Below are 21,378 nucleotides of genomic sequence, written 5' to 3' on the forward strand. Positions count from 1 at the left end.
GCGGGTGGGGGGGCCGGACTACGAGTCCCGGCATGCGCGGCCGCACGGCCTCCTGGGACTTGTAGTTCGCGGGCTCGCGCCGGCCGTGCGCGGAGCCGAGCCCGGAACTACGGCTCCCGGGGCCCCGTGCGGCCGCCCGCAGCGCCGCGCCCCGCGCCCCGCGCCCAGGCCTCCGAGCTCCATGGCGGCGCCCCCAGCCTCCGCGGACGCGCCCCGCTCGCCGCCGCCGCCGCCGCCGCCGCCCGCCGCCGGAGACGGGCCCGACCGGCCGGCGGACAGGAGCGAGCCCGCGCGCGAGGACGGGTAGGCGCGGCGAGCACGGGCTGGGGCTGCGCACGCGCCCTCCGTCCCCGGGGGGGCGGGTTCCGGGAGCCGAGTCGCTCTGCCCCCCGCTCGGCTGCGGGACCCCGGGCTCGGCCCCCGTCGCGCCGCCCCCCGAGGCTCCGGGAGGCCCAGCGGGCGCCGGGGCTGGGGCCGGGGCGGGAACCGGGGCGGGAACCGGGCCCCCCTCCCCGCGCCCTCGGGTCTGGCTCCTCGGGGCGGGAATGCCGGGGGCGGGGGCGCGGGGTCGCCGGGGCGCGGGGTCGCCCCTTCCCCGCGCAGCACCGAGCGCCCCGGGAGCCGCAGGTCACGCCAGGTCACGCCCAGGTCACGCCCGGGCCGCCTCAGCGAGGCCGGAGGGCTCCCCCCGGGCGGGGACCCGAGCGCTGCCTCCGTGCGCCCCGGCGCAGAGCCTCCAGGCCCCCCCCCACCCCCGGCCGCGCTGCCCGCTGCTTCCCCTCCGGGCGGCCCGGCCCAGCGGTTTGCGCCCCTTCCGCCGCCTCCCGGGTGCTCCTCGAGGGCCAGCCCGTGAGCACGGGGGCCTGGGGCTCCTTGAAGGGGCAGGGGCGCTGACGGTGCCCCGGGGCAGCCTCCCCGTGCAGCCCAGGCGGGCGGGCTCTGCAGCTTTGGGAACAGGGAGGGGGCCGGGCCGAGCAGCAGGCACCGGGAGGCTGGGTAGGGGCCCTGCGAGCCTCCCGAGCCTGTGGCAGTCCCTTCGGGGCTGCAGCCTCCCAGCCCGCCAGTGCTTCGTGGGCTGAGAGAGCTGCTGTGCCTCCGTCCCCGAGCCAGTCGGGGATCCCCGGGGCCTGGGCCCGGCCGTCAACTCCTCCGCCTGCCTCGTCTAGCCTCCCATTGACCCACCCACCAAACTTCCCTAAACCGGGCAGGGTGTCGGGCACGAGTGGAGGCCCTGGTGCTGCAGGCCCGACCCTGCAGGCCTGCCCAGGGCCACGCCAGCCTCTGAAGCGTGGACCAGCCCTGAACCATGGGGTCCAGGCCAGGGGTCAGCAGGGAAGAGCTCTCGTGAGCCGGGATGGATGGTTCGGCCCTCCCTCCAGGCACCTCTGCACTGGGGGGCACATGCCCTTGTGACCTGGGCGGCCAGGAGAGGCTGCTCCCGAGGCAGCTCCCAGGAGTGCCCGCGCTCAGGTGTGTGGGCCTCCTTCCCTGAGCCTCCGTGTGGTTAGAAGCCAAGTCGGGGAAAGCTGGAAAGGAGCCCAGAGAGGGGGACGCAGACCCCTTTGCACGCTGCAGCCTAGATTCCCCGGCCGAGCCCCGCCTCCCTCCTGCTGCTGGACAGTGGCCCGTGCCCTGGCTGGGGCGCGGAGCCTACCCCGTGGGGGCGGGGCGTGCGGCTCGAGTGTCAGGCTTGTTTGCTGTTTGCGCCTCTGGAAGGCACCTTGGGGCCAGGGGTGTGACGCAGGGCTCAGCCGCGAGGCTCAGCGACGCTGGGCCCCAAGACACTCTGATTTCCCTGTTGTGCCACGAGTGGGTAGGAGGGGGTCGGCTCTGCAGTGCCAAGCAGGCCTGGGGTCTGGAGTTCTAGGAGGGGTGCACCGCGGTCCTTCCAGGCCTGGGCCAGCGGGACAGCAGCCAGTGCCCAGGAGGGGCAGTTGACAGCCAGGGCCGGCCAGGGCCGCTCGGCAGCGTTCTTCTGGGCAGGGTCAGTGCTATTAATATCGGGAGCGCACGCAGCCCCGCCGGGTGATCCTCTTAATGCCTGGGGCCTCGGCCGGAGGCCGCCAGCGAGCACTGTTCTTCCTCGGACCGCACCGGCTCCGCACCTGCCCTGCGGTCTCCCAGCCCTGGGGGGCGGCTCCTGAGCCGTCCTGGGGGGCCGCTGTGGGTCTGAGTGGCACAGGGGATGTTCCTGCAGACTCCGGGGCTCGCCCTGCCATCCGCTGTCCCCTGCCCCAGCCATGAGCAGCCCCCCAGCTTACCCTGGCATCAGGATCTCGGGGTGCTGGGCCCTTGGAGCGGAAGGCAGGTGAGTGGCAGGCCTGTGTCTCCCGCAGCTGTGGTGAGGTGACTGCCTTTGCTGTGTCGTGGCCGCTCGCAGACGTCAGGAGACAAGCAGGCTGGGTAGGTGCCCTCGAGGGGCCAGGCAGGGCTGGCCGCGAGCAGGGACTCGTTTTGCGTGGGGCTCTCTGTTTCAGGTGAGTCTCTGTCCTTGGTGGCTCGGAACCTGTTGGCTTGAAATTACCTTTCGTCCCTGTAGCGAGAAGCACCCCGTCCACGTGTAGACCGGGAAAGGAGATCTTTGGGGTGACCTTCCCATTTCCAGGGTCGTGTCGCTGAGAAAATGGGGTGAGGCTTGCGCTGAGGTCACAGTGAGGCTTCGTCCCTGGTTCCCAGAGAGAGATGGGGCTTTGGAGAAGGCGGCGGAGCCGGGCTTGGCTGCACACCCGCCCGGGGCCGGTCAGACCCATCGCACGCCCCACGTGGGGCGGGTTCCTGGCAAAGCTCTCTCTGGCCTACTTTCCGCTTTTCCTGGCGCATGGGCACTCTTCCCCGGGACGGTGTCTGCCCCAGGCCTTCGCAGCTTGGGCCTCAGAGGTCGCCGGCGGTGGTGGCCGTCACTACCTCGGTAGGACAAGGGGTGTTTGCAGGTAGGGAATAGAGTTTCCTGCTGGAGAGGCCAGGCCCCTGCCCTGCGGTGAGAAGCAGGGGGATGGGCGCCATCGGGGCCCAGGCCTGCGCCCCCGCCCCGCTCCTCGTCCGGCTGTGCACGCGGGAGGAGGTCAGGAGGTCGGCCAGGTGGTGGGCCCTCCTCCTTTGCAGTGGGTTGTCCGCTAGGGTTGTCTCCCAGGAGGCACGGGGACGGGCTGGGCTGCCCCTCGTCCCCTCCAGGGCCACCGAGAAGCTGCCAGGCGGCTCTGCCATCCCCTCCTGGGCCATTTGCCACCTGCGGGGAGACAGCGCCTGGGAGCCCTGGGGCTGGTGGGGGTGGGCGCTGCCCCCGGTGTGAGGCGCATGTCCTGGCCGCCACCTCTTGGTCCACACTCCCTCCAAGCTCCCCGGCCCCGCCCGTCCATCCCTTGGGCTGAGTCTGCGTTGTCCTCGGGGCTCTCGAGCGCACCACTGCCGCTGCGACCTGTCGCACCTCTGGCTTTAGCTGGTTCCCCCCACTGCCTTGTACCCCCAGACGCACGAATGAGCAAGTGTCCTCCTGGCTCTGGGCGTACAGCTGGGAGGGCCGGCGCGCCCCAGGTGCAGATGCCCAGGCTGTTCCACAGGCAGGAAGGCGCTTCGGGGCCCTCACCGGGCACCCCGTGTCCTGGCGCTGCCGGTGGCCGTGGCGGTGGCAGGCCGGAGATGGGCCGCAGCTTGGTCCGAGCTGCTGAGATGCAGCGGGGCGGAAGGTCCGACCCCGGGCCCCAGGGTGATCCTGGCCCGTCTGTGCCTCCCACGCGCATAGGCCGCATGTGCGCTGAGCAGTGTGCGTCGGCTGGTTGCACGAGTGGGCTCACGCCGTGGCTGTCGGCTTTCCCGACTCCCCGGCCTCGAGGACACTCTCCTGTGTCCTCAGGCTCCCATTCGAGCCCCGGAGCAGTGGTCACGGGGCCCGGGGCCCGCGTGCTGGCCAGGCCGTGTTGCAGGAAGCTTCTTGCAGGGACCCACTTGCCCAGTGCATCCCCGTGACCCGCTACACTTTGTTCCCGCCCGCCGGGGCCACCTCCTGCCCTGAGGCCCCAGAGCAGGCCCGGGGTCCTTTGGCCGGCCCCACGTCTCTCTTCGCTGAGCGGGTCCTGGCCCTGCGGCCACCCTGACAGCAGGCTTTGGTGACCAGGTTGTCAGCACAGACGCTGAGCAGGCCTCAAGCAAACACCGCCCCCAGGTGGCCCCTCGGCCACATCGAGTCCCCCCAGAGCCGTCACTGCTGGGATTTGGGGCCTGATCCAGCGGTCACACGGTGCCGCTCAGGAGCTGACGGAGAAGTCAGCGAGCGGCACAGCTGCTGTCCTAACCCTTCCCCAGATTGGGTTTTCCAGCCCCCGGCCCCTGGGACTGGCGCCTTCTCGGCCTGCAGGGTGCTGGGGGGCCGAAGCGAGGGCTCCCCTGCGGGCCTGCCAGCCCAGGACTGCGCCCCGTGCTCCGCCCTCTCAGCCGCCCTGCCGGCAGCCTCTCTGTCCCGGAGCCCACGGGGTGGCAGGGGTCGGCCCTGACAAGACAACAGGGCTCTCCAGAGAGTGTCGTGGGGCGGAGCGCAGTCCCTGACGGGTCCCGACGGCCCGTGGGGTGCCCCCCCACCCGAGGGGCCAGCAGCAGCCCGGACGGCACTCCTCCTTTCCCCAGCGTCCGCTCCCCCCGCACTGCTGCGGGCAGTGACAGTCCCAGGCCCGCCCCCCGTGAGGGGGCTGCAGGAGCTTTCGTGTGCTCCCCGGCCCACGGGGTGGGAGGTTTCCCGCGGCCACGCCAGGCCTGACACGGGGTGGGGGGGCAGCCGGCGGACCTGGGCGGAGGCGAGCGCGTCCTCTTCCTCTGCAGCAGCAACGCGGAATCCTTGGACAGGCTCCTCCCACCCGTGGGTGCCAGGCGCTCGCCCCGGAAGCGCACCACCAGCCAGTGCAAGTCTGAGCCCCCCCTGCTGCGCACCAGCAAGCGCACCATCTACACGGCCGGCCGGCCGCCCTGGTACAACGAGCACGGCACGCAGTCCAAGGAGGCCTTTGCCATTGGTGAGCGAGGCTCATGGGCGGGAGGCCAGGGCCGGGCGGGCCCCACCACCGAACACCCGACTGGCGTTGCCATTGACGGGACTGCCTTGCCCGCCCCGGGGAGCGTGGGGTGGCGGCTGGCATCCCAGCGGCCGCACCGCCCGCTGCGGCTCTCTCTGCCCCTTGCCGCAGGCCTGGGCGGTGGCAGCGCCTCGGGGAAGACCACCGTGGCCCGGATGATCATCGAGGCCCTGGACGTGCCCTGGGTGGTCCTGCTGTCCATGGACTCCTTCTACAAGGTGGGGAGCACGGCCTGCGCGGGCGGGACATCCTGCCCCGCCCCCCCCCCCCCCCCCGCCCCCGGCCTGGAGGCCACAGAGCCCCCGCTGCTCCCCCCACAGGTGCTCACCACGCAGCAGCAGGAGCAGGCCGCCCACAACAACTTCAACTTTGACCACCCAGACGCCTTTGACTTTGACCTCATCGTGTCCACCCTCAAGAAGCTGAAACAGGGCAAGAGCGTGAAGGTGCCGGTCTACGACTTCACCACGCACAGCCGGAAGAAGGACTGGGTAGGCCCGTGGGCTCGGGCTGCGCCTGCCGCCCTCGGAGCGCGGCAGGCTGGCGGGCAACACGCTGCACGGTTCCCTTGCAGAAAACCCTCTACGGTGCAAACGTCATCATCTTCGAGGGCATCATGGCCTTTGCTGACAAGACGTTGCTGGAGGTGAGGGCAGGGCTTGCGGCCGTGGGGACGCCCATCCCTACTCAGCTCCTTGCTCCGCCTGTCATTCTAACCCAGGCCCAGCCACTTGCTCTGCCCTTGTGGCGCGTGGTCACCTGTCCCATCCCTGTGGTGCAGGTGCCGGGTACTGGGGGACACAGGGCTGCCCTCCAGAGTGGGTCAAGGACGCTCGGTGGAATGAGAACGGAAACGCCCTGGGGGGAGGGGCGTGCACAGCTCCATCCTTCCCGCCAGGCCTGCTGGGCGCGGCCCCCTCCTGCCCCCACCAAGGTCCATGAGGAAGGCCTGTGCGCACAGCCAGCCGTGCTCCGGTCCCTGTAGTTCTGAGGCCAGTGAGTTTGGGCTCGGGCTCAGGGGACCCTGTTGGCAGCCATGCAGCAGTGCGCAGCCCCCCAGGAGCACCTTCAGGACCAGACCTGAACTCACCAAGCCCAAGAACTGTGGTGAGGGGAGAACGAGTCCCCAGTCCCTGGGAGCGTGTGTGAGGGCACACAGATGGCAGATGACCCACAGTCACGGCACCAGGTGCATCCTGCCTCTGCAGCCACTGTCCCCCGCTGGACAGCAGCCCCCCAGCATGTACATGGCCCCACACGCTTCCCCACCCCCGTGCACACTGCCAGCTGGACCTGCGAGGTGCCCCAAGACCTGGTCTGTTCCCAGGCCAGCGCCCAAGCCAGAGGTCTTTGCAGGAGCTGGTCCCCGTGTCGTCCACACTGGCCCTGCTGGTGCCGCACCCCACTCAGCACCTTGCTCTCCCCATCTAGCTCCTGGACATGAAGATCTTCGTGGACACAGACTCTGATATCCGCCTTGTGCGGCGGCTGCGCCGGGACATTAGTGAGCGAGGCCGAGACATCGAGGGTGTCATCAAACAGTATAACAAGTTTGTCAAACCTGCCTTCGACCAGTACATCCAGCCCACCATGCGCGTGGCGGACATCGTGGTGCCTTGGGGTGAGCCTGCAGAGCTGCCTGCCCTCGGGAACATGGGCAGATGGAGCCTTGGTCACCCATGTCACCCTCCTAACCTGTCCCATCCCAGGGAGCGGGAACACGGTGGCCATCGACTTGATCGTGCAGCACATGCACAGCCAGCTGGAGGAGGTGAGCCCACTGGGCCAGGTTCCCAGGTCCCCGTAGCCCAGCAGGCCCCACTCCCTGCTCCCCTGCCATCACCACCCACAGACACCTGCTCTGCAGCCCCTGTGTGTCTGCTGTCCCCTGCCATGTCCCTGCTCGGTCAGCACCCGGCCCTTGGTGCTGGCAGAGGCAGCTGGGTTCCCTGAGGAAGCAGGGGTGCAGAGGAGCCTCCCGGGCTGAGCTGAGCCTTGAGTGGAAGGCTGCACTCCTGTCCCTCCTAAGCCTTCGGGGGGCCATTGGGTTGTAGTGCTGAGCCCCACATCCTGAGCACTCCCAGAGGGATGCCTCAAGCTGAAGTTACGTGCCCTGGGCTGGCCAAGGGCACCTCCACTCTGGGCAGGCGTCCAGGTGGGGTGCTGGAGGCCTGAGGTCTGAGGAGCGGAGCCCCAGGAGCCCCGGCTCTTACTGCCCAGACCAGACAGTGCCCAGGTTACGGGCTCCCTCCTGTGGTCAGCGGCCACCTGGGACTAACCCTTGGGACTGTGGCCGGTCCGTTCCCGGGTGGGGTGGCCTGGCCGGCCAAGGTGCACAGTGGCCACCGGCTCTGCTGTCCGGTGACTGCGAGGTGAGCGGTGCTACCGCCACTGACGTGCCGTCCCCATTCCCTTGTGCCTCCCCGTGTCGCTGCCGCAGCGTGAGCTCAGTGTCAGGTAAGACTTCCCACACCTGTCTGCACGGACGGAGGCATTTCCAACATCTGCTGGCAGCTCGGAATTTGGGTTGTCACCTGGGCAGGTGGGAGGGTCCTCTCCTGTCATGCCCATCCCCTGTGGCAGCCCTGCCCCAGGCACAGAAAGGATGGTGTGGTGGCCCCCACCCTGCTTTTGTCTGTCTTTGCTGCCAGATGAGGAAACTAAGGCACAGAGAGGTTAAGGGACTTGCCCAGGACCACACAGTGCCCCGACCACACTGGTGAGACCTCTCTGGAGGCCTCTCCCCAACAGGGTCTGGTTGCATGGGGTCTGACGCCAGAGGGCACAGAAGCAGCACTGCTGGCCCCACCCAGGTCAGTGGTCACAGGCATGTCCCTCAGCAGCCAGAGGGTCCTTTGCCTGATCTGAGGGTCCAGTCTGGACTCCCCCAGATGGTGGTGAGGCCCCAGCCCCCTGCCCCCTGCCCACTCTGGCCCTGCACCCAGGGCACAGAGGACCAGGAGGAGCTCCGAGTGCACCGGGGGCCCATGAGAACGGACGAAGCCCCCGTCCCACAGTGTCCAGCACGAATGACCTGCCTTTAGCCCGGGCTTTCTGGACTCGGGAAGCACGGGAGAGACCCTCCGGGTCATGCTTGGGACCTTGAAGCTGCTGCACTGGGAGTGCCTCCAGGGCCACTTGCTGCCCTCGCATGAGTCCCCGCTGGCTCCCCTCCAGACCGGGGCACCTGCAGGTCTCACCCTGTCAGGGCCTCTGGAAGCCTTCGTGGCCAGAATAGTTTCCAGGGTCGCAAACTTGGAAAAACGCCTAAACGCAGCGGGCTGCTTCCCTTCTCTGGCCGAGGGGGTGACTGGCGGGCGCGCGGGGCGCAGGCGGCGTGGCCGGGGGCTGCTGGCCTCCCTCCCGAGCCCCGGCGGCGGAGCAGAGCCTCGGTCTCCCTGTCGCCCTGCCACCTGCCTCTTCTAACCCTCAGGCCGGCTGCTGGCCCCGGGACCGCTCCCTTGCTAAATGGTCTTTTTCTCTTCTTTTCCTCCTCTTTGTAAACCCCTGGGTTTCCTGCCCTGTTCCCTCCCTGAACACACTCTTCACCCGGCGAGTAGAGGAAGCTGCGCTGGGATATGTGAGGACAGAGTGCGCGCTGCTCGCGGTGCTGTGCTGTGGCTGCGCCCGCTGCTCCCCACGCCCCGCCCCCCCCGCCCCCCCCCCCCCCCCCGCTCGCACCTACCCTCCCCTCTCCCGGCTCGGCCCCGCCCCGGCTCGCTCCTGCGCTGCCCCGCCCCGGCTCGGCTCCGCCCTCTGTGGCCTCGGCCCCACCCCGCCCCCGGCTCGCTCCTGCGCTTTCCCTCTCCCGGCTCGGCTTGGTCCCGCCCTCCCCAGCTCCGCTCCTCCCCTCTGCCCTCCTGGCTCCTCCTCTCGGCCCCGCCCCTCTGCTCTCCTGACTCCTCTCTACTCTCCTGGCCCCTCCCCGGCTCGGCCCCGCCCCTCTGCTCTCCTGGCTCCGCCCCTCCCCTGCTCGGCCCCGCTCTTCCCCTCACCTCTCCTGGCTCCTCCTCCCCCGCCTCGGCCCCGCCCCCCCGCTCTCCTGACTCCTCTCTACTCTCCTGGCCCCGCCCCTCCCCGGCTCCGTCCCGCCCTTCCCCTCACCTCTCCTGGCTCCTCCTCTCCCGTCTCGGCCCCGCCCCTCTGCTCTCCTGGCCCCGCCCCTCTTCTGACTCCTCTATAATCTCCTGGCCCCGCCCCTCTGCTCTCCTGGCCCCGCCCCTCCCCGGCTCCGCCCCCGCCCCCTGCTCTCTTGGCCCCGCCCCTCTTCTGACTCCTCTCTACTCTCCTGGCCCCGCCCCTCCCGGGCCCGCCCCTCTGCTCTCCTGGCCCCGCCCCTCTTCTGACTCCTCTCTACTCTCCTGGCCCCGCCCCTCCCCGGCTCCGCCCCGCCCCTCTGCTCTCCTGGCCCCGCCCCTCCCGGGCTCCGCCCCGCCCCCACCCTGGGCCTGGTGCGGCGGGGCGGGCCTGCAGACTCGCCCGCGGCCCCCGAGGGGTGTGCATCATCCGGAGGGAGGGGCTGGGCGAGGCTTGGCTCTGAGGCCCGGCTGTGGCCCAGAGACACGACCTGGGGCCTAGGACCCGCTGCCCACCGCGGGGCCGATTCCCCCGCCCGCCCGCGCGCGGCCCCCGTCTGCCGTCCCCGAGCCCGCGCAGGAGGGGGTCGGGGCTGGGAGGGGGCTCGCACCGCAGCCCCGCGCTTCCCCACCGGAGGGTCAGCTGCTCTGCTCGCCCCCGCCTGGCGGGCGACTCGGGGGTTGGGCCCCGCAGATCCGCCACGGGGAGGCGGCGGCCCTCGCCCTGCACACGTCCCTGGCCCCGTCACCTGCGCCCCCTACACTGTCAGTGTCCGGAGGGGGCGGACGGGGCTCTGGGGGAAGACCCCCTCCTTGAGTCCCCATCGGCTTGTGTCCCCAGGGCCGCGCTGGCCTCGGCGCACCAGTGCCACCCCCTGCCCCGGACGCTGAGTGTCCTCAAGAGCACGCCGCAGGTGCGGGGCATGCACACCATCATCAGGTGAGGGCTGGCGAGGGGCGAGGCGGCCCGGCGGCCCCGGCGGCCCGCACCCGGCTTAACCCCGCCGTCCGCAGGGACAAGGAGACCAGCCGCGACGAGTTCATCTTCTACTCCAAGAGGCTGATGCGGCTGCTCATCGAGCACGCGCTCTCCTTCCTGCCCTTCCAGGTGCGGGGCGGGGGCGGGGGCGCCGGGCGGGCGGGGGCGGCTCCCGGCTCACGAGCGCCCCCCCCCGCCCCCCGTGCGCAGGACTGCGTCGTGCAGACCCCGCAGGGGCAGGACTACGCGGGCAAGTGCTATGCGGGCAAGCAGGTAGCGGAGGGGCGCGGGCGGGCGGGCAGCGGGGCGGTGGGGGCCGGGCCAGCCCGCCGCGCCGCTCAACTCCCCGCGCCGCTGCCCCGCAGATCACGGGCGTGTCCATCCTGCGTGCGGGTGAGACCATGGAGCCGGCGCTGCGGGCCGTGTGCAAAGACGTGCGCATCGGCACGATCCTCATCCAGACCAACCAGCACACCGGGGAGCCCGAGGTGGGCGAGGCCTGGGGGGCGGGGGCCGGGGCGGGGCGCGGCCGGCGGGCAGCTCGGGGCTGCCTGTGACCCTGGCCGCGTGCAGCTCCACTACCTGCGGCTGCCCAAGGACATCAGCGACGACCACGTGATCCTGATGGACTGCACCGTGTCCACGGGCGCTGCGGCCATGATGGCGGTGCGCGTGCTGCTGGTGAGTGGGCCGCGGGGGGCGGGGCGGGCGGCGGGCGGAGCTGACCGGCCCCCCCGCAGGACCACGACGTGCCCGAGGACAAGATCTTCCTGCTGTCGCTGCTCATGGCGGAGATGGGCGTCCACTCGGTGGCCTACGCGTTCCCGCGGGTGCGGATCATCACCACGGCCGTGGACAAGCGCGTCAACGACCTGTTCCGCATCATCCCCGGCATCGGTGCGGCCGCGGCGCTCCTCGGCGGTGGGCGGGCGGGGCCTCAGGCCGAGCCGCCTCCGCACGGGCCTGCTTGTCTCCCAGGTAACTTCGGGGACCGCTACTTTGGGACGGACGCGGCGCCCGACGGCAGCGACGAGGAGGAGGCGGCCCCCAGCTAGCTCCCGCGAGCCTCGGCCTCGCCCGCACGACGTCCTCGCTTTAGCTGAAAAGGGTGTTCACGCTGTAACCTGCTCTGCGGCTGATAAAGTAAAGTTCAGGAAAACGAGCGAGCGTGGTTAGCTGGGGCAGGCGCGCTGTGCTGCCCCGCGGCTTCCCGGCCTTATGCGGGCTGCAGGGCCTCGGGGTCAGACTGGGGCTGCAGAGCTGGGGCCCTGGGGCGGCTCCAGCCCGGGCCTGGTTGCACCACGTGTGTGCGCTGCCCGGGAAGGGCGGAAGTCTGTGTGGGCGGCCGTGGGGGGAGCCGCCACGTGCAGGGGAGATGCCACAGCATCGGGGCAGCATCGGGGACAGCCGTGCTGAGGGCCAGGCAGCGCCGCCAGCCCTGCCTTCGTGGCTTCGGGCTGGCCGAAGTGGGGTGGCAGGCCGGCCTGGGTGCGGTGCCACGGGCGTGCTTGGGCGCAGGGCTGGGTTGTCGGCCCCGGCTCCCTCCCCTCTGACGTCAGGCCTGTCTCTGGCCTCTTTCCTGCCATGCGGGTCTCCTTGGTCCCCCCCCCCCAACCCCAAAAGGCCATGTCATGGAAAAGCTGGTTGTGGAGGCGGGGACAGGAAGTCACTGGGGGGCAGGTCAGAGGCGGTTAGATAGAGCAGGAGGCTGTCAGGCACCAGGATGGCACCAGGACGAGAATGGAGAGGGGGCCCAGAGGTCAGCAGGAGGGGCTCCCGGCCACGCAGGTGAGTGGCCCCGTGTCCCGGGCTCCACTGGCTGGGGCTCCCGCCTGGCCCTGTTGGGGAGGCTGCTGGCGCCCTCCTGGCAGCCCAGCCAGGGCTCCCTAGCTCCGGGGGCGGGGTAGTGGTAGGTCGTTCCTCAGTGGCCTCCCCACGTCCAGCTGGGCCCCCAGGTCCCCGCACACGCTCCACAGTGTCCTGTGCTGCGGCACTCGGCCCATGTCCAGACATACGCGTGGGCTGGGGGGGCAACTTCCACCCCGTTCTTGAAGGGCAGAGAGGACCTGGGGCACAGGAGCCGCCCCTCAGGCTGTGGTCACCCAAGGCCGCCTGGGGACACTGGGCCATGGTAGGGTGGGCCTTGTGCGAGTCACTGTCCCGGCAGGGCCGGGCCCTGGGCGACCCTGCAGCCCCCTCCCCGAGGGAAGACCCAGCGCCCAGTGCTCGGGGGGACCACACTGCCATCCAGGGCCGGCGCCAGGGACAGTGCGAGGGACAGTGTGGGGCACTGGGCCGAGGGAGCTGCAGCCCCGGCGCTCGTCCAGAGGGGCCCCGACCCTGCCCCGGGAGGCTCCTGGGCGGCGCCTCCAGGACTGTCCAACCTGAGAGTGTGTCCCCGCGGTCAGTCTCAGGTTCGTCAGCCCGAGAGGTGCCGCCCCTTCCCTGCGGCGGCCCCTCGGTGCCCTGGCCCTGCCCTGGCCCCGCCGGAGGGGAGGCTGGGGCCGCCCCCCCCAGCCCCTAGCAGACCCAGCTCGGGTCTGCCCCGGCAGGGCCTCGGCCAGAGGAAGCTGCGCGGTGAGTCCGGGCGGGGGTGGGGGCGGGGGCGGGCGGGGGGCACCATGCAGCGTGGCCGTGGGGCCCCCGGGGGCGGGGCCACACGGGCGTTGGGCAGCTCAGCCCCGGGGTCCTCTGCTCCCCACCGCGCTTCCTGCTGAAGGCCCAGAGCCGCGGGGGCTGGGGGGCGAGCCGGCGCCGGGCCCCAGCCTCTCGGGTCTCCCCTGTCTCCCCCCCTCCCCGTGTCTCCCCTGCACCCTCCAACTCCTCCAGCTCTGGTCGCGTGAGGGCGAGCGTGCAGGGGTACAGGTCGCCCCCGGAGTGGAGCAGAGGCCGCGCGGGAGCCGGTGTGCTGGGCACGGGGTCCCTCCCGCCAGAGCCCGGCCCGCTCCCCACCCCCACCACCGTGGACGCCCAGCAGTAAAGCTGGGGCCCTATTTCCCCGTGAGCACCGGTCTGCCCGGTGGGGAGGGGCCCCGGGGGGCGGGGGGTGGTGCCCGGGCGGCCCCTGAGCTGCTTGTACCTGCTGCGGGCGCAGCCCTGTCCCACCCTCCTTCGCAGGGCGGCCGCTGACCTGGCGGCGGGTGGGGTCACCGGGGCGGGTGGGGTCACCCCGGCAAACCCACATGGAAGGCAACAGGCGGACGGGGAGACGCGTAGCACGTTGCGCAAACTCCAGAGCAAGGAAATGACGATGACACCGGGTCCCTGGGAGGCAGGGGCAGCACCGGGCAGGACCGCGGAGGGGGAGGGAGGGGGGCGCAGGTCCCCGCAGTCACAGGATTCCCATTTCCTACACCCACGCGAGTCTGTTTCACGCTGCTTACACGATTTAGTATTTTTATGCTGCTTTTTTAAAAATACTGGTGCCTTGTCCTGAGTTAAGGCAGAGGAACAGAAGCCCCGGCCCCTGACCCAAGGGGTCACACCCAGGGGCTGGGGGTCTCCGATCTAGCGCCCATGGGTGCTCAGGTCAGCCCCACTCCACTGACAGCCCCCCCCACCCGCTTGACGTGTGCAGAAGGGGACACGGGGCGGGACACGAGCATGCAGGGACACACCTGCCCTGGGACACAGGCGAGGCCAGGAGCCCTGCGTGGGGACCGCATGGTGCAGGGAGGCCTGGCCGGGCCCTCTGTGCGCCGGGCAGTGGCGCGGGGCAGCCGCAGGGTGAGGGACGACGGCCCCGCGGGGAGAAGCCGGTGCGGCACCAGCTCACCAGTGGCCTGGACGTGAGCCAGGAAGGCGCAACGGCAGGGTGGAGGCGCGGGGCCTCTGGCCTCCACGGACGCCCCGGGGAGGCTGCCCCGAGGCCCGCCCCCCCCCCTTCCCCTCTGCCTGCTGCAGAGCCCTGCGGCTCAACTCCCCTCCGGCGGGTGGATGGAGGCTCTGCGGGGGGGCAGAGCTGTCCCCACCACCCGCGGGCTCAGGGGACCCCTTCTGCGCGCTGCACTTAGAGAACCAAGGGGGAAACACGGCCGAGGGGCGTTTGCACTCGGGCCAGGCAGGCAGGAGGGAGACCCTGTCCCCAAGCGCGACGCCCCCAGAGGACTGCAGGGCTCATCGAAGGAGACACAGGCTGGTTTGCAGTGAAAACATTTATTGTACAACAGTTACCTTCATCTTAAGGTCAACATTCAGACACACGCGATGGACATCAGCACGGAACCATCCTAAGCCTCCGGCCTGGCCTCGGGGCCACGGGCCCACCCCCCGGAACCCGGGGACAACAGCTGGCCATGCAGTCGCTCTGAGCATTTGAAGACAACGTGTATAGGTTTCAGAGTAAACCGCCCCTCACGTAGCTTGACACACGGTCCCGTTCTCCGGGGAAACCACCTCCCAGGGCGCTGCCCCTTCCCGGAGGGCGCCCCGCGGCCAGGACGCGTCCCCCTCGGGATGCACTCGGTCACTGGTTGTATCTGACGCTCAGAAAACTGGCCCTGCCGTTTCAGGGAGGGCAGGGGAGCAGAATGGGTGGGCCCGGGGCGGGCCCGGCGGCCTGGCACTCTCCCCAGGGAGGGGGACCCACCCGCCGCCCTGACCAGGGCACCCGGGGCACACAACAGGGCCGCTGTCCCCTCTGGGCCCCGGCGGAGCGCTCCCGCCGCGACCCTGTTCTTGACCCGACTCACCAAGAAACCCGAGGCCGTTTCGGAGCCAAACTTTTATTGTACTTGTCGCCGGACAACAGCAGCCACACCGCGGCGTGGTATATACATATCCACATATGTACACGCACAGAGGCACCCACGGCCCGCACCCACGGCCCAGACACGCCAACCATGCTCGGAAGGACAGGAGGACGCGGCTTCTGCCGATTTCCACAGGAGGATTCACAACCAAAATAACGAGAACAGACAGGGCGGCCCCGGGACACCAGCGTGCTGAGCAGGAACGGGATGAGCTCCCACCCCGGGTGCCGGGGCCCCCATCCCCCCCTGCAGGCGGCCCCCACGACCTGGCCTGGACGGGCCTTCCCTGTGCGGGCTGCTCCCCCGGCCGCACCCCCCCCCCGGGACCGGCGCTCACACGAGGGCTAATATCTAAAGCAGTTCGAAGGGAGAGTAAAGCCAAAGGAAGACAAGACCGCGTCACTGAGCAGGGACAGAAGCGTGTGCCAGCAGCCACCCTGCGGCGTCTCTGTGCTCCCCACCCCGGGCCCAAGTGCTCTCACTGCGCAGCTGGCCAACAAGGTCCCCCCCGACTCGGCACCTCTGCTCCCGGGGACACACACAGACCACTGGGGACAGGAAACGCAGGAGAGGCCAGCGGACTGCAGAAGGGGCTCGGCCTCCGACCCACCCGGTGCCGCTGCAGCCTGGGCCCTGCCCCGGGCAGGCCTCGCGACCGTCGGGGACTGTTGTCACCACTGCTGACTCACTCACTGTTCACCGGTCCTGCGGGAGCCTGGGCTCAACAGCCGGCAGCCCCCAGGGGAGCCGCCTGGGTGGGTGCGTGGAGACCCTGCGAGGCCCCCGCAGACCCCACCGCCGTGGGGACGCTCGCTCCCTGGGGGCCACGCCTTGACCCCGGTTCCTGCCATTCCAGAGAAAAACCGCTCAAAGTCACTTGCACACGCACGGCAGAGGCTGCGCCCTTGCGCTGCACCCGGGGGCGGAGAAGGCGGCCTGCGCTCGGGCCTCCTCCCCGGTTCCGGGCTCAGCCAATGACCTGATCCTCTCGTGACGTCCGACTTCAGCAGACCTGGTCTAACTTAACATCGTACGCGTACTTTCCTTCTCACTGAAAGTCTTCATGACCATTTTAATGAACAAAAGCCAAAAAAAGGGGGGGGGGACCAAAAAGCTGCCCAGGGACCAGCTCCTCCGCAGCCACCGCTGCCCCCCGCGGCTCTGCCCACCCCCCCGCTGGCCCTGCTGGCCCCCCGGGCCCTCAGGCCTCGGCACAGCTCCGGGGGCGAACAGCGGGCACCGGGGCCACGCTCCCCGTCCTCATCTACTGGGAATCCGGGAGATGATCGGCAGCGGCCACAAGGTTGCCGCGCGGAGACCCCAGCTGGGAGGCGGGCGCCACGGCACACCCAGGGCTGCTGGGGGCAAGCCTGGACTCTGGCTCGGACGCGGCCCTTCCCCGTCCTCCGCAGCAGGGGCCCCACCACAGCTCAGGGACAAGGACAGGAAAGACCGACTTCCAACAACGGTTCACAGAAGGTGCTGCTCAAGACAGTGGGGGGTCCCCCGGCCTGGCCGCTGCCTCACACGCCACGGGCACCAGGCCGTGCCTCTGGTCCAGCTGGTCCCTCCGCCAGGAACCTGGCGTCTCTAGCTCTGCCTGAACCATCGACGGTGCCCGGAGGCCCAGGGGAAGGACCGGGGGTGGGGGGGGGGGGGGGGGTGGGGGGGACGGGCCCTGGAAGCAGGGACCCGGCCGTGTTCCCCGCGTGTGCCTCCCGGGGCTGCTCAGCCGTGCTCCAGCAGCAGCCCGCGCGCAGCCCCTCTAACAACAACAAACGGGGTCACTGCTGCCGCGTGCGGTTCTTAGAGGTTCAGAAAGGACCAGAAGGCCACGCGGGCCTGAAGGAATGTGGAGGGTGGCAGGAGGGGAGAGGAGGTAGCGGGAATGTGGCCCCAATGATCCAGCTCGTGGCCCCAATGATCCAGCTCGTGGCCCGGGGGGGGCGTGGGAGACTGTGACAACCACGTCCCGCAGGCTGGCGAGGGAGCAGCTCAGACAACCGTGAGATGCGGAGACTGAGGCCGCACCAGGTACACCATGTGGTCCCGGGGTCAGCGGAGGCCCCCACACTTTCTACAACAAACTTACCCGGCGACCGGGGCACATAGACCCACACAAAGCAACAGCACGGCAAGGGCACGCCCGGGGCCACACAGCGGGCAGCACTCGGTGGGGCTCAGGCCCCCCGCTCCCGCCAGCAGCCCCGGCCGCGGCCCTCACCAACCCGGGGCAGAGGCCCCCCCTCCTGCTTGAGCCCGCCCGGCTGGGAGGCACCATGCAGCCACGGTCCGTGCAGCGTGCGGGAAGCCCCGAGGAGGCTCCACCGTCTGCTCAGTGCGGTCACGCCGCAGCACGTCCACGACACGGACAGACACGGAACATAACCCCGTACATGCTATTAAAAAAGGAGAAAACAGAAGAAGAAGAAGACTGTAGCTAAACTGCTTTAAATACCGCATGCGACGCACTTCACGTGTTGGGGGCGACGGGTGGGCGGGCACAGAGGTGGGAAGGGCCCGGCGGGCGGCGGCTGCCCCTCCTCCGTGGCCAGGGCGGCTCCCCCCATCTCTGTGACTACAGTTCATGATTCTAAGGGTGAAGTGGCCGGGTGCTGCGCTATCCTCTATCACAGCTGCTCCTGAACTTAATTGAACCCGTCGGTGTGGTAGCTGGGGTGGGAGTCGGCCGTGAGCTGGGTGGTCTCTGTGGCAGACGCTGGCTGTATGACAATCGGCGTGTCTGTGGCCTCTGAAAAGCAAGCACACGCATGCTCATCGTGTGAGGGCGGCGGCCTGGCCATCGGCCGCAGCAGCACACGCGTGGCCCCGACAACACCGTCCTCGTGTGACCATCCTCCGTCGCCTGGCCGCTCCGCTGGGGTCAGAGGTCGGAGGGGAGAGGCTAGCTGCGGACCTCCACCCAACACAGCCTGCCTCAGTCGCCTCAGGTCGCCGCCAGCCCCCGGGCCCTCCCCACCTACTCGGTCCCGCGGAACTCCGGCCGCTTCAGTGCGCGGGTGGGGACGGCCCTCTGCATCTGCTTTTACCTCAAGTGTCCACGTTCACACCTCAACAGTCCCAGCCGCCACCACAAACACTCCCGCACAGTGTCAGTGCCCTCCTGTTTGACAAGACAGGTCGACACGGTTCAGGGCCCGCCCTGCCCCTCCCCGCCCCGCGCGGCGGCCCTCGGCGGCACTCACCCCGCTCGTCCGACTGCAGCTGCGCCTCCAGGTCCTCGGGAGACACGTAGAAGTCGGCGTCCTCCCCCGCGGGCGCCCGGGGCTTGCACCGCCCGCAGCAGCAGTTGAAGCAGCAGCACAGGCAGCAGCAGAAGTAGCAGCAGGTGAGCACCCCGCACACCCCGAACAGGACCTGCGTGCGCGGACACAGGGGCGCTGGCGGGGGCCTCCCTGACCCCCACCCGCCACCGCCAGCCCCGGGGAGAGGCGAGGGCCCGGGCCACAAAAGCCCCTGTGGACCCAGGAGCGGGAAGACGGAGGGACAGAGCTCACTCGCTTCAAGAAAGGGCTGTCGGCACCGCACAGCGGCCTCCCCGGCCTGGCGCCTGCGGGCGACTCGGCCTTCGGCTAAAGTTAGGGCAAGGACGAATGTTCCAAACGGGTACAAATACACGGTACGTCCAAAGTGTCTCAAGCCAGAGAGATTCCAAACGAGTCTTCCCTGCTAGCGACAGAACACCTACCCGACGGGAAAAGGCCCCCCCGCCTCCGTGGAAGAGCGGACGGTGACTCAGAGAGCAGAGTGGCACCACTGGCCCCATGCTGGAACCCGGGCACTCACACGGGATGGGGGCAAAGGCTGTCCCCTGCCCGGAAACCACTCCCCAGGGGCACAGACCCTTGGCCCAAACACCCTGACCCCGCGAGACCTGAAACCCGAGCTGGCACCAGGCCACCTGCCCCCCTCACCTTGGCCCACCAGCTAGAGAGCACGAAGTAGGTGTTCACGTTCTCCTCCCCGAACTGCTCGGCCACGTAGAGCCCCAGCGAGCCGTACTTGTCGTAGATGTTCCTCTTTGTGGCGTCCGTCAGGATGGCGTGGGCATTGTTGATCTCCTTAAACTTGTCTGCGGCCTCTGGGTTATCGGGGTTCTTGTCGGGGTGATATTTCAAGGCAAGTTTCCTGCAAACCAAAACCATTTCTTTGTCCCTAATTCCACATTCCCCCGTGAGAGGGCAGGAAACCTCACCACGGAGCTGGAGAATGTCAGATGGGAAGGCACCTGTGCAGTCGTCTGGGGCAAACCTCCTGGCCCTGACCTGGCCCCAGCAGCCCATCCCCCTTGGACGGCGCCAAGGTGAACCTACTGGTGAACCTACTGGTGAACCTACTGCTGACCTCTAGCGTCCTCGCGGGCTAACTGCACATTTAGCCGAATAAAGTGATGAGCAAGGGTCCTACTGTGCTGTGTAGAACTGCACAACGGGGAGAACACAGGAGAGGACTCGAAGGGTACAGATCAACAAGTGCACTCAAGGAAGCTGTACAGAAGTTCGACGTGAAGGCTACGGGGAGGAGACGGTCATCGCGGTGTTGAAAGGAGGAAATCATTCGACACTGAAGCCCAGTCTGCTCTGAGGAACAGACTCAGACCTGCCTCCCGGAACTGGCTGCTCCAGGGCAGACAGCGTGGATTATCCACAACTGGTACTTTTTTGTTGCCAAGAAAATACCCATATAAGAATTTTAAGCTACAAGGGAACATGCTACCATACAAAAGTAGATGGAAGTATTCCCAGTCACACACGGAGTCAGCGGGCGAACCCATGGCCTGGTTCTTGGTAAATGCAGATCAAAGCACACGAGGTACAAGGTCCTCCTGCAGTGCGTGCTCTTACCGATAGGACTTTTTAATGTCATCTGAGGTTGCATTCTTGTCCAGCCCCAGAACATGGTATAGTGATTCCCCAGAGGTAGAGAGTGAGCGCTGTCTCTGGTCTGCCATGGTAGGCTAATCTACAAGAAAAATGCAAAGAAAACATCAAAAACTATAGATAAAGATTCCAAGTGCAAAGCTGGTGGACTTTATTCCACAGGACTGCTTTAAGCAAGCTATCACAGCCGTGCTACTGGGGGCCGTGAGGTTCAGAGGCGCAACACATCCAACTAGAACACAAAGGGGTGTGGGGAGTGGTCCCATATGGGGAGCAGAGGCAGAGTCTGCGACGTGGCTGTGGGGTGCTGGACTACTGCTACACACACTGTAAACAACTGAGTGTGCTTACTGTCCTCCCTAGAGCAACCTCTAAATAAAAAAACGCAAAGAAGTAGAGGTGAAAAGCCAAAAGAAAGAGGGAAATGACATCTCTATACTAAAAAGTGAAATAAAGAGGTTGTCAGAATGGATAAAAACTCGGGATCCCTGGGTGGCGCAGCGGTTTGGCGCCTGCCTTTGGCCCAGGGCGCGATCCTGGAGACCCGGGATCGAATCCCACGTCAGGCTCCCAGTGCATGGAGCCTGCTTCTCCCTCTGCCTGTATCTCTGCCTCTCTCTCTCTCTCTCTCTCTGTGACTATCATAAATAAATAAAAATTTAAAAAAAATTAAAAAAAAAAAAAAAAGAATGGATAAAAACTCAAGACCCAACTACACACTTTAAAAAGAGTCTCAGATGGGGCAGCCTGGGTGGCTCAGCGGTTTAGCGCCGCCTTCAGCCCGGAGCCTGATCCTGGAGACCCTGGATCGAGTCCCATGTCAGGCTCCCTGCATGGAGCCTGCTTCTCCCTCTGCCTGTGTCTCTCATGAATAAATAAATAAAATATTCAAAAAAAAAAAGTCTCAGAAGACTTTAATACAAGTACTGACAAAATTAAAAGGAAACCCGCAGCTATAGAAATCTTCACACCCCTCTCTCAGAATGGACAAACCACAACAAAACAAGAAAAATAGATGATCTGAAAAACACTATCAACCACCATAACCTAACTGATACTTAGAGACACCTAACATGTAAACAGTTTTTTTTAAAATCACCCAAACATGCCACATGTTAAGACTCTAAAACAAGTTTTTTGTTTTTTTTTTTTTTTTGTTTTGTTTTTTTATTTTTTTTTTTAATTTTTATTTATTTATGATAGAGAGAGAGAGAGAGAGAGAGAGAGGCAGAGACACAGGCAGAGGGAGAAGCAGGCTCCATGCACTGGGAGCCTGACGTGGGATTCGATCCCGGGTCTCCAGGATCGCGCCCTGGGCCAAAGGCAGGCGCCAAACCGCTGCGCCACCCAGGGATCCCCTAAAACAAGTTTTAATATATTTATATGGGTTGAAATCATACACAGTGTGTTCCCTGACCTTGGCAAAAATTGTTAGGAACCCAACAATAAGATACCTAAGAAAACCTCAAGTATTTTTTTTTTAAATAAAATTTGTTTTTTGGGATTTTATTAGATTTTATTTATTTGAGAGAGCACACAGAAGCGTACGAGCAGGGGCGGGGGGCGGGCAGAGGCAGAGGGAGAAGCGGACTCCTTGCTGAGCAGGGAGCC

At 67.3% G+C, this 21,378-nt stretch overlaps 2 protein-coding genes across 23 annotated transcripts in view; one reads left to right on the forward strand and one right to left on the reverse strand.

Moving 5' to 3' along the window:
• Positions 1 to 38: 38 nt before the first annotated feature.
• UCKL1 (uridine-cytidine kinase 1 like 1) lies at positions 39 to 11,306 on the forward strand. 20 transcript variants are annotated; one of them, XM_041733313.1, is made up of 16 exons: positions 39 to 303; positions 2,337 to 2,477; positions 4,810 to 5,000; positions 5,172 to 5,278; positions 5,381 to 5,551; positions 5,635 to 5,706; positions 6,492 to 6,681; positions 6,770 to 6,831; positions 7,501 to 7,517; positions 9,978 to 10,076; positions 10,151 to 10,244; positions 10,326 to 10,388; positions 10,481 to 10,603; positions 10,689 to 10,796; positions 10,856 to 11,012; positions 11,094 to 11,274. In XM_041733313.1, the coding sequence occupies exons 1-16, from the start codon at positions 182 to 184 to the stop codon at positions 11,168 to 11,170; spliced, it is 1,794 nt and encodes a 597-aa protein (XP_041589247.1). In that variant the 5' UTR covers positions 39 to 181; the 3' UTR covers positions 11,171 to 11,274. The 20 variants fall into 20 exon arrangements, with proteins under 20 accessions (XP_041589247.1, XP_041589246.1, XP_041589241.1 ...); XM_041733312.1 differs by lacking the exon at positions 7,501 to 7,517 and adding an exon at positions 8,621 to 8,640; XM_041733307.1 differs by having other exon boundaries at positions 10,689 to 11,012; positions 11,094 to 11,306.
• Positions 11,307 to 14,254: 2,948 nt separating this feature from the next.
• Positions 14,255 to 21,378, reverse strand: part of DNAJC5 (DnaJ heat shock protein family (Hsp40) member C5) — a 34,112-nt gene continuing 26,988 nt past the window's right edge. For 2 of the 3 annotated variants that reach the window (XM_041733326.1, XM_041733327.1), the window contains exons 2-5: positions 19,732 to 19,849; positions 18,802 to 19,015; positions 18,073 to 18,244; positions 14,255 to 17,618 (exon numbers count right to left, since the gene is read on the reverse strand). In XM_041733326.1, the coding sequence (XP_041589260.1) occupies positions 17,515 to 17,618; positions 18,073 to 18,244; positions 18,802 to 19,015; positions 19,732 to 19,838 (597 nt within the window). In that variant the 5' untranslated portion in view covers positions 19,839 to 19,849 and the 3' untranslated portion in view covers positions 14,255 to 17,514. Of the gene's footprint in view, positions 17,619 to 17,916; positions 17,991 to 18,072; positions 18,245 to 18,801; positions 19,016 to 19,731; positions 19,850 to 21,378 lie in introns of all 3 variants that reach the window. The other variant, XR_005984453.1, reaches the window with a different exon arrangement.

This window comes from Vulpes lagopus, chromosome 18, assembly GCF_018345385.1.
Source record: "Vulpes lagopus strain Blue_001 chromosome 18, ASM1834538v1, whole genome shotgun sequence".
Taxonomy (NCBI): domain Eukaryota; kingdom Metazoa; phylum Chordata; class Mammalia; order Carnivora; family Canidae; genus Vulpes; species Vulpes lagopus.

What these genes read in the sequence shown, in the direction of transcription:
- UCKL1 (XM_041733306.1), top strand. Translation starts at nt 182, where the DNA reads ATGGCGGCGCCCCCAGCCTCCGCGGACGCGCCCCGCTCGCCGCCGCCG. An exon ending in CAAGGAGGCCTTTGCCATTG is followed by an intron (nt 5,001 to 5,171) that starts GTGAGCGAGGCT and finishes CCCTTGCCGCAG; the next exon opens with GCCTGGGCGGTGGCAGCGCC. An exon ending in GGCATGCACACCATCATCAG is followed by an intron (nt 10,077 to 10,150) that starts GTGAGGGCTGGC and finishes CGCCGTCCGCAG; the next exon opens with GGACAAGGAGACCAGCCGCG.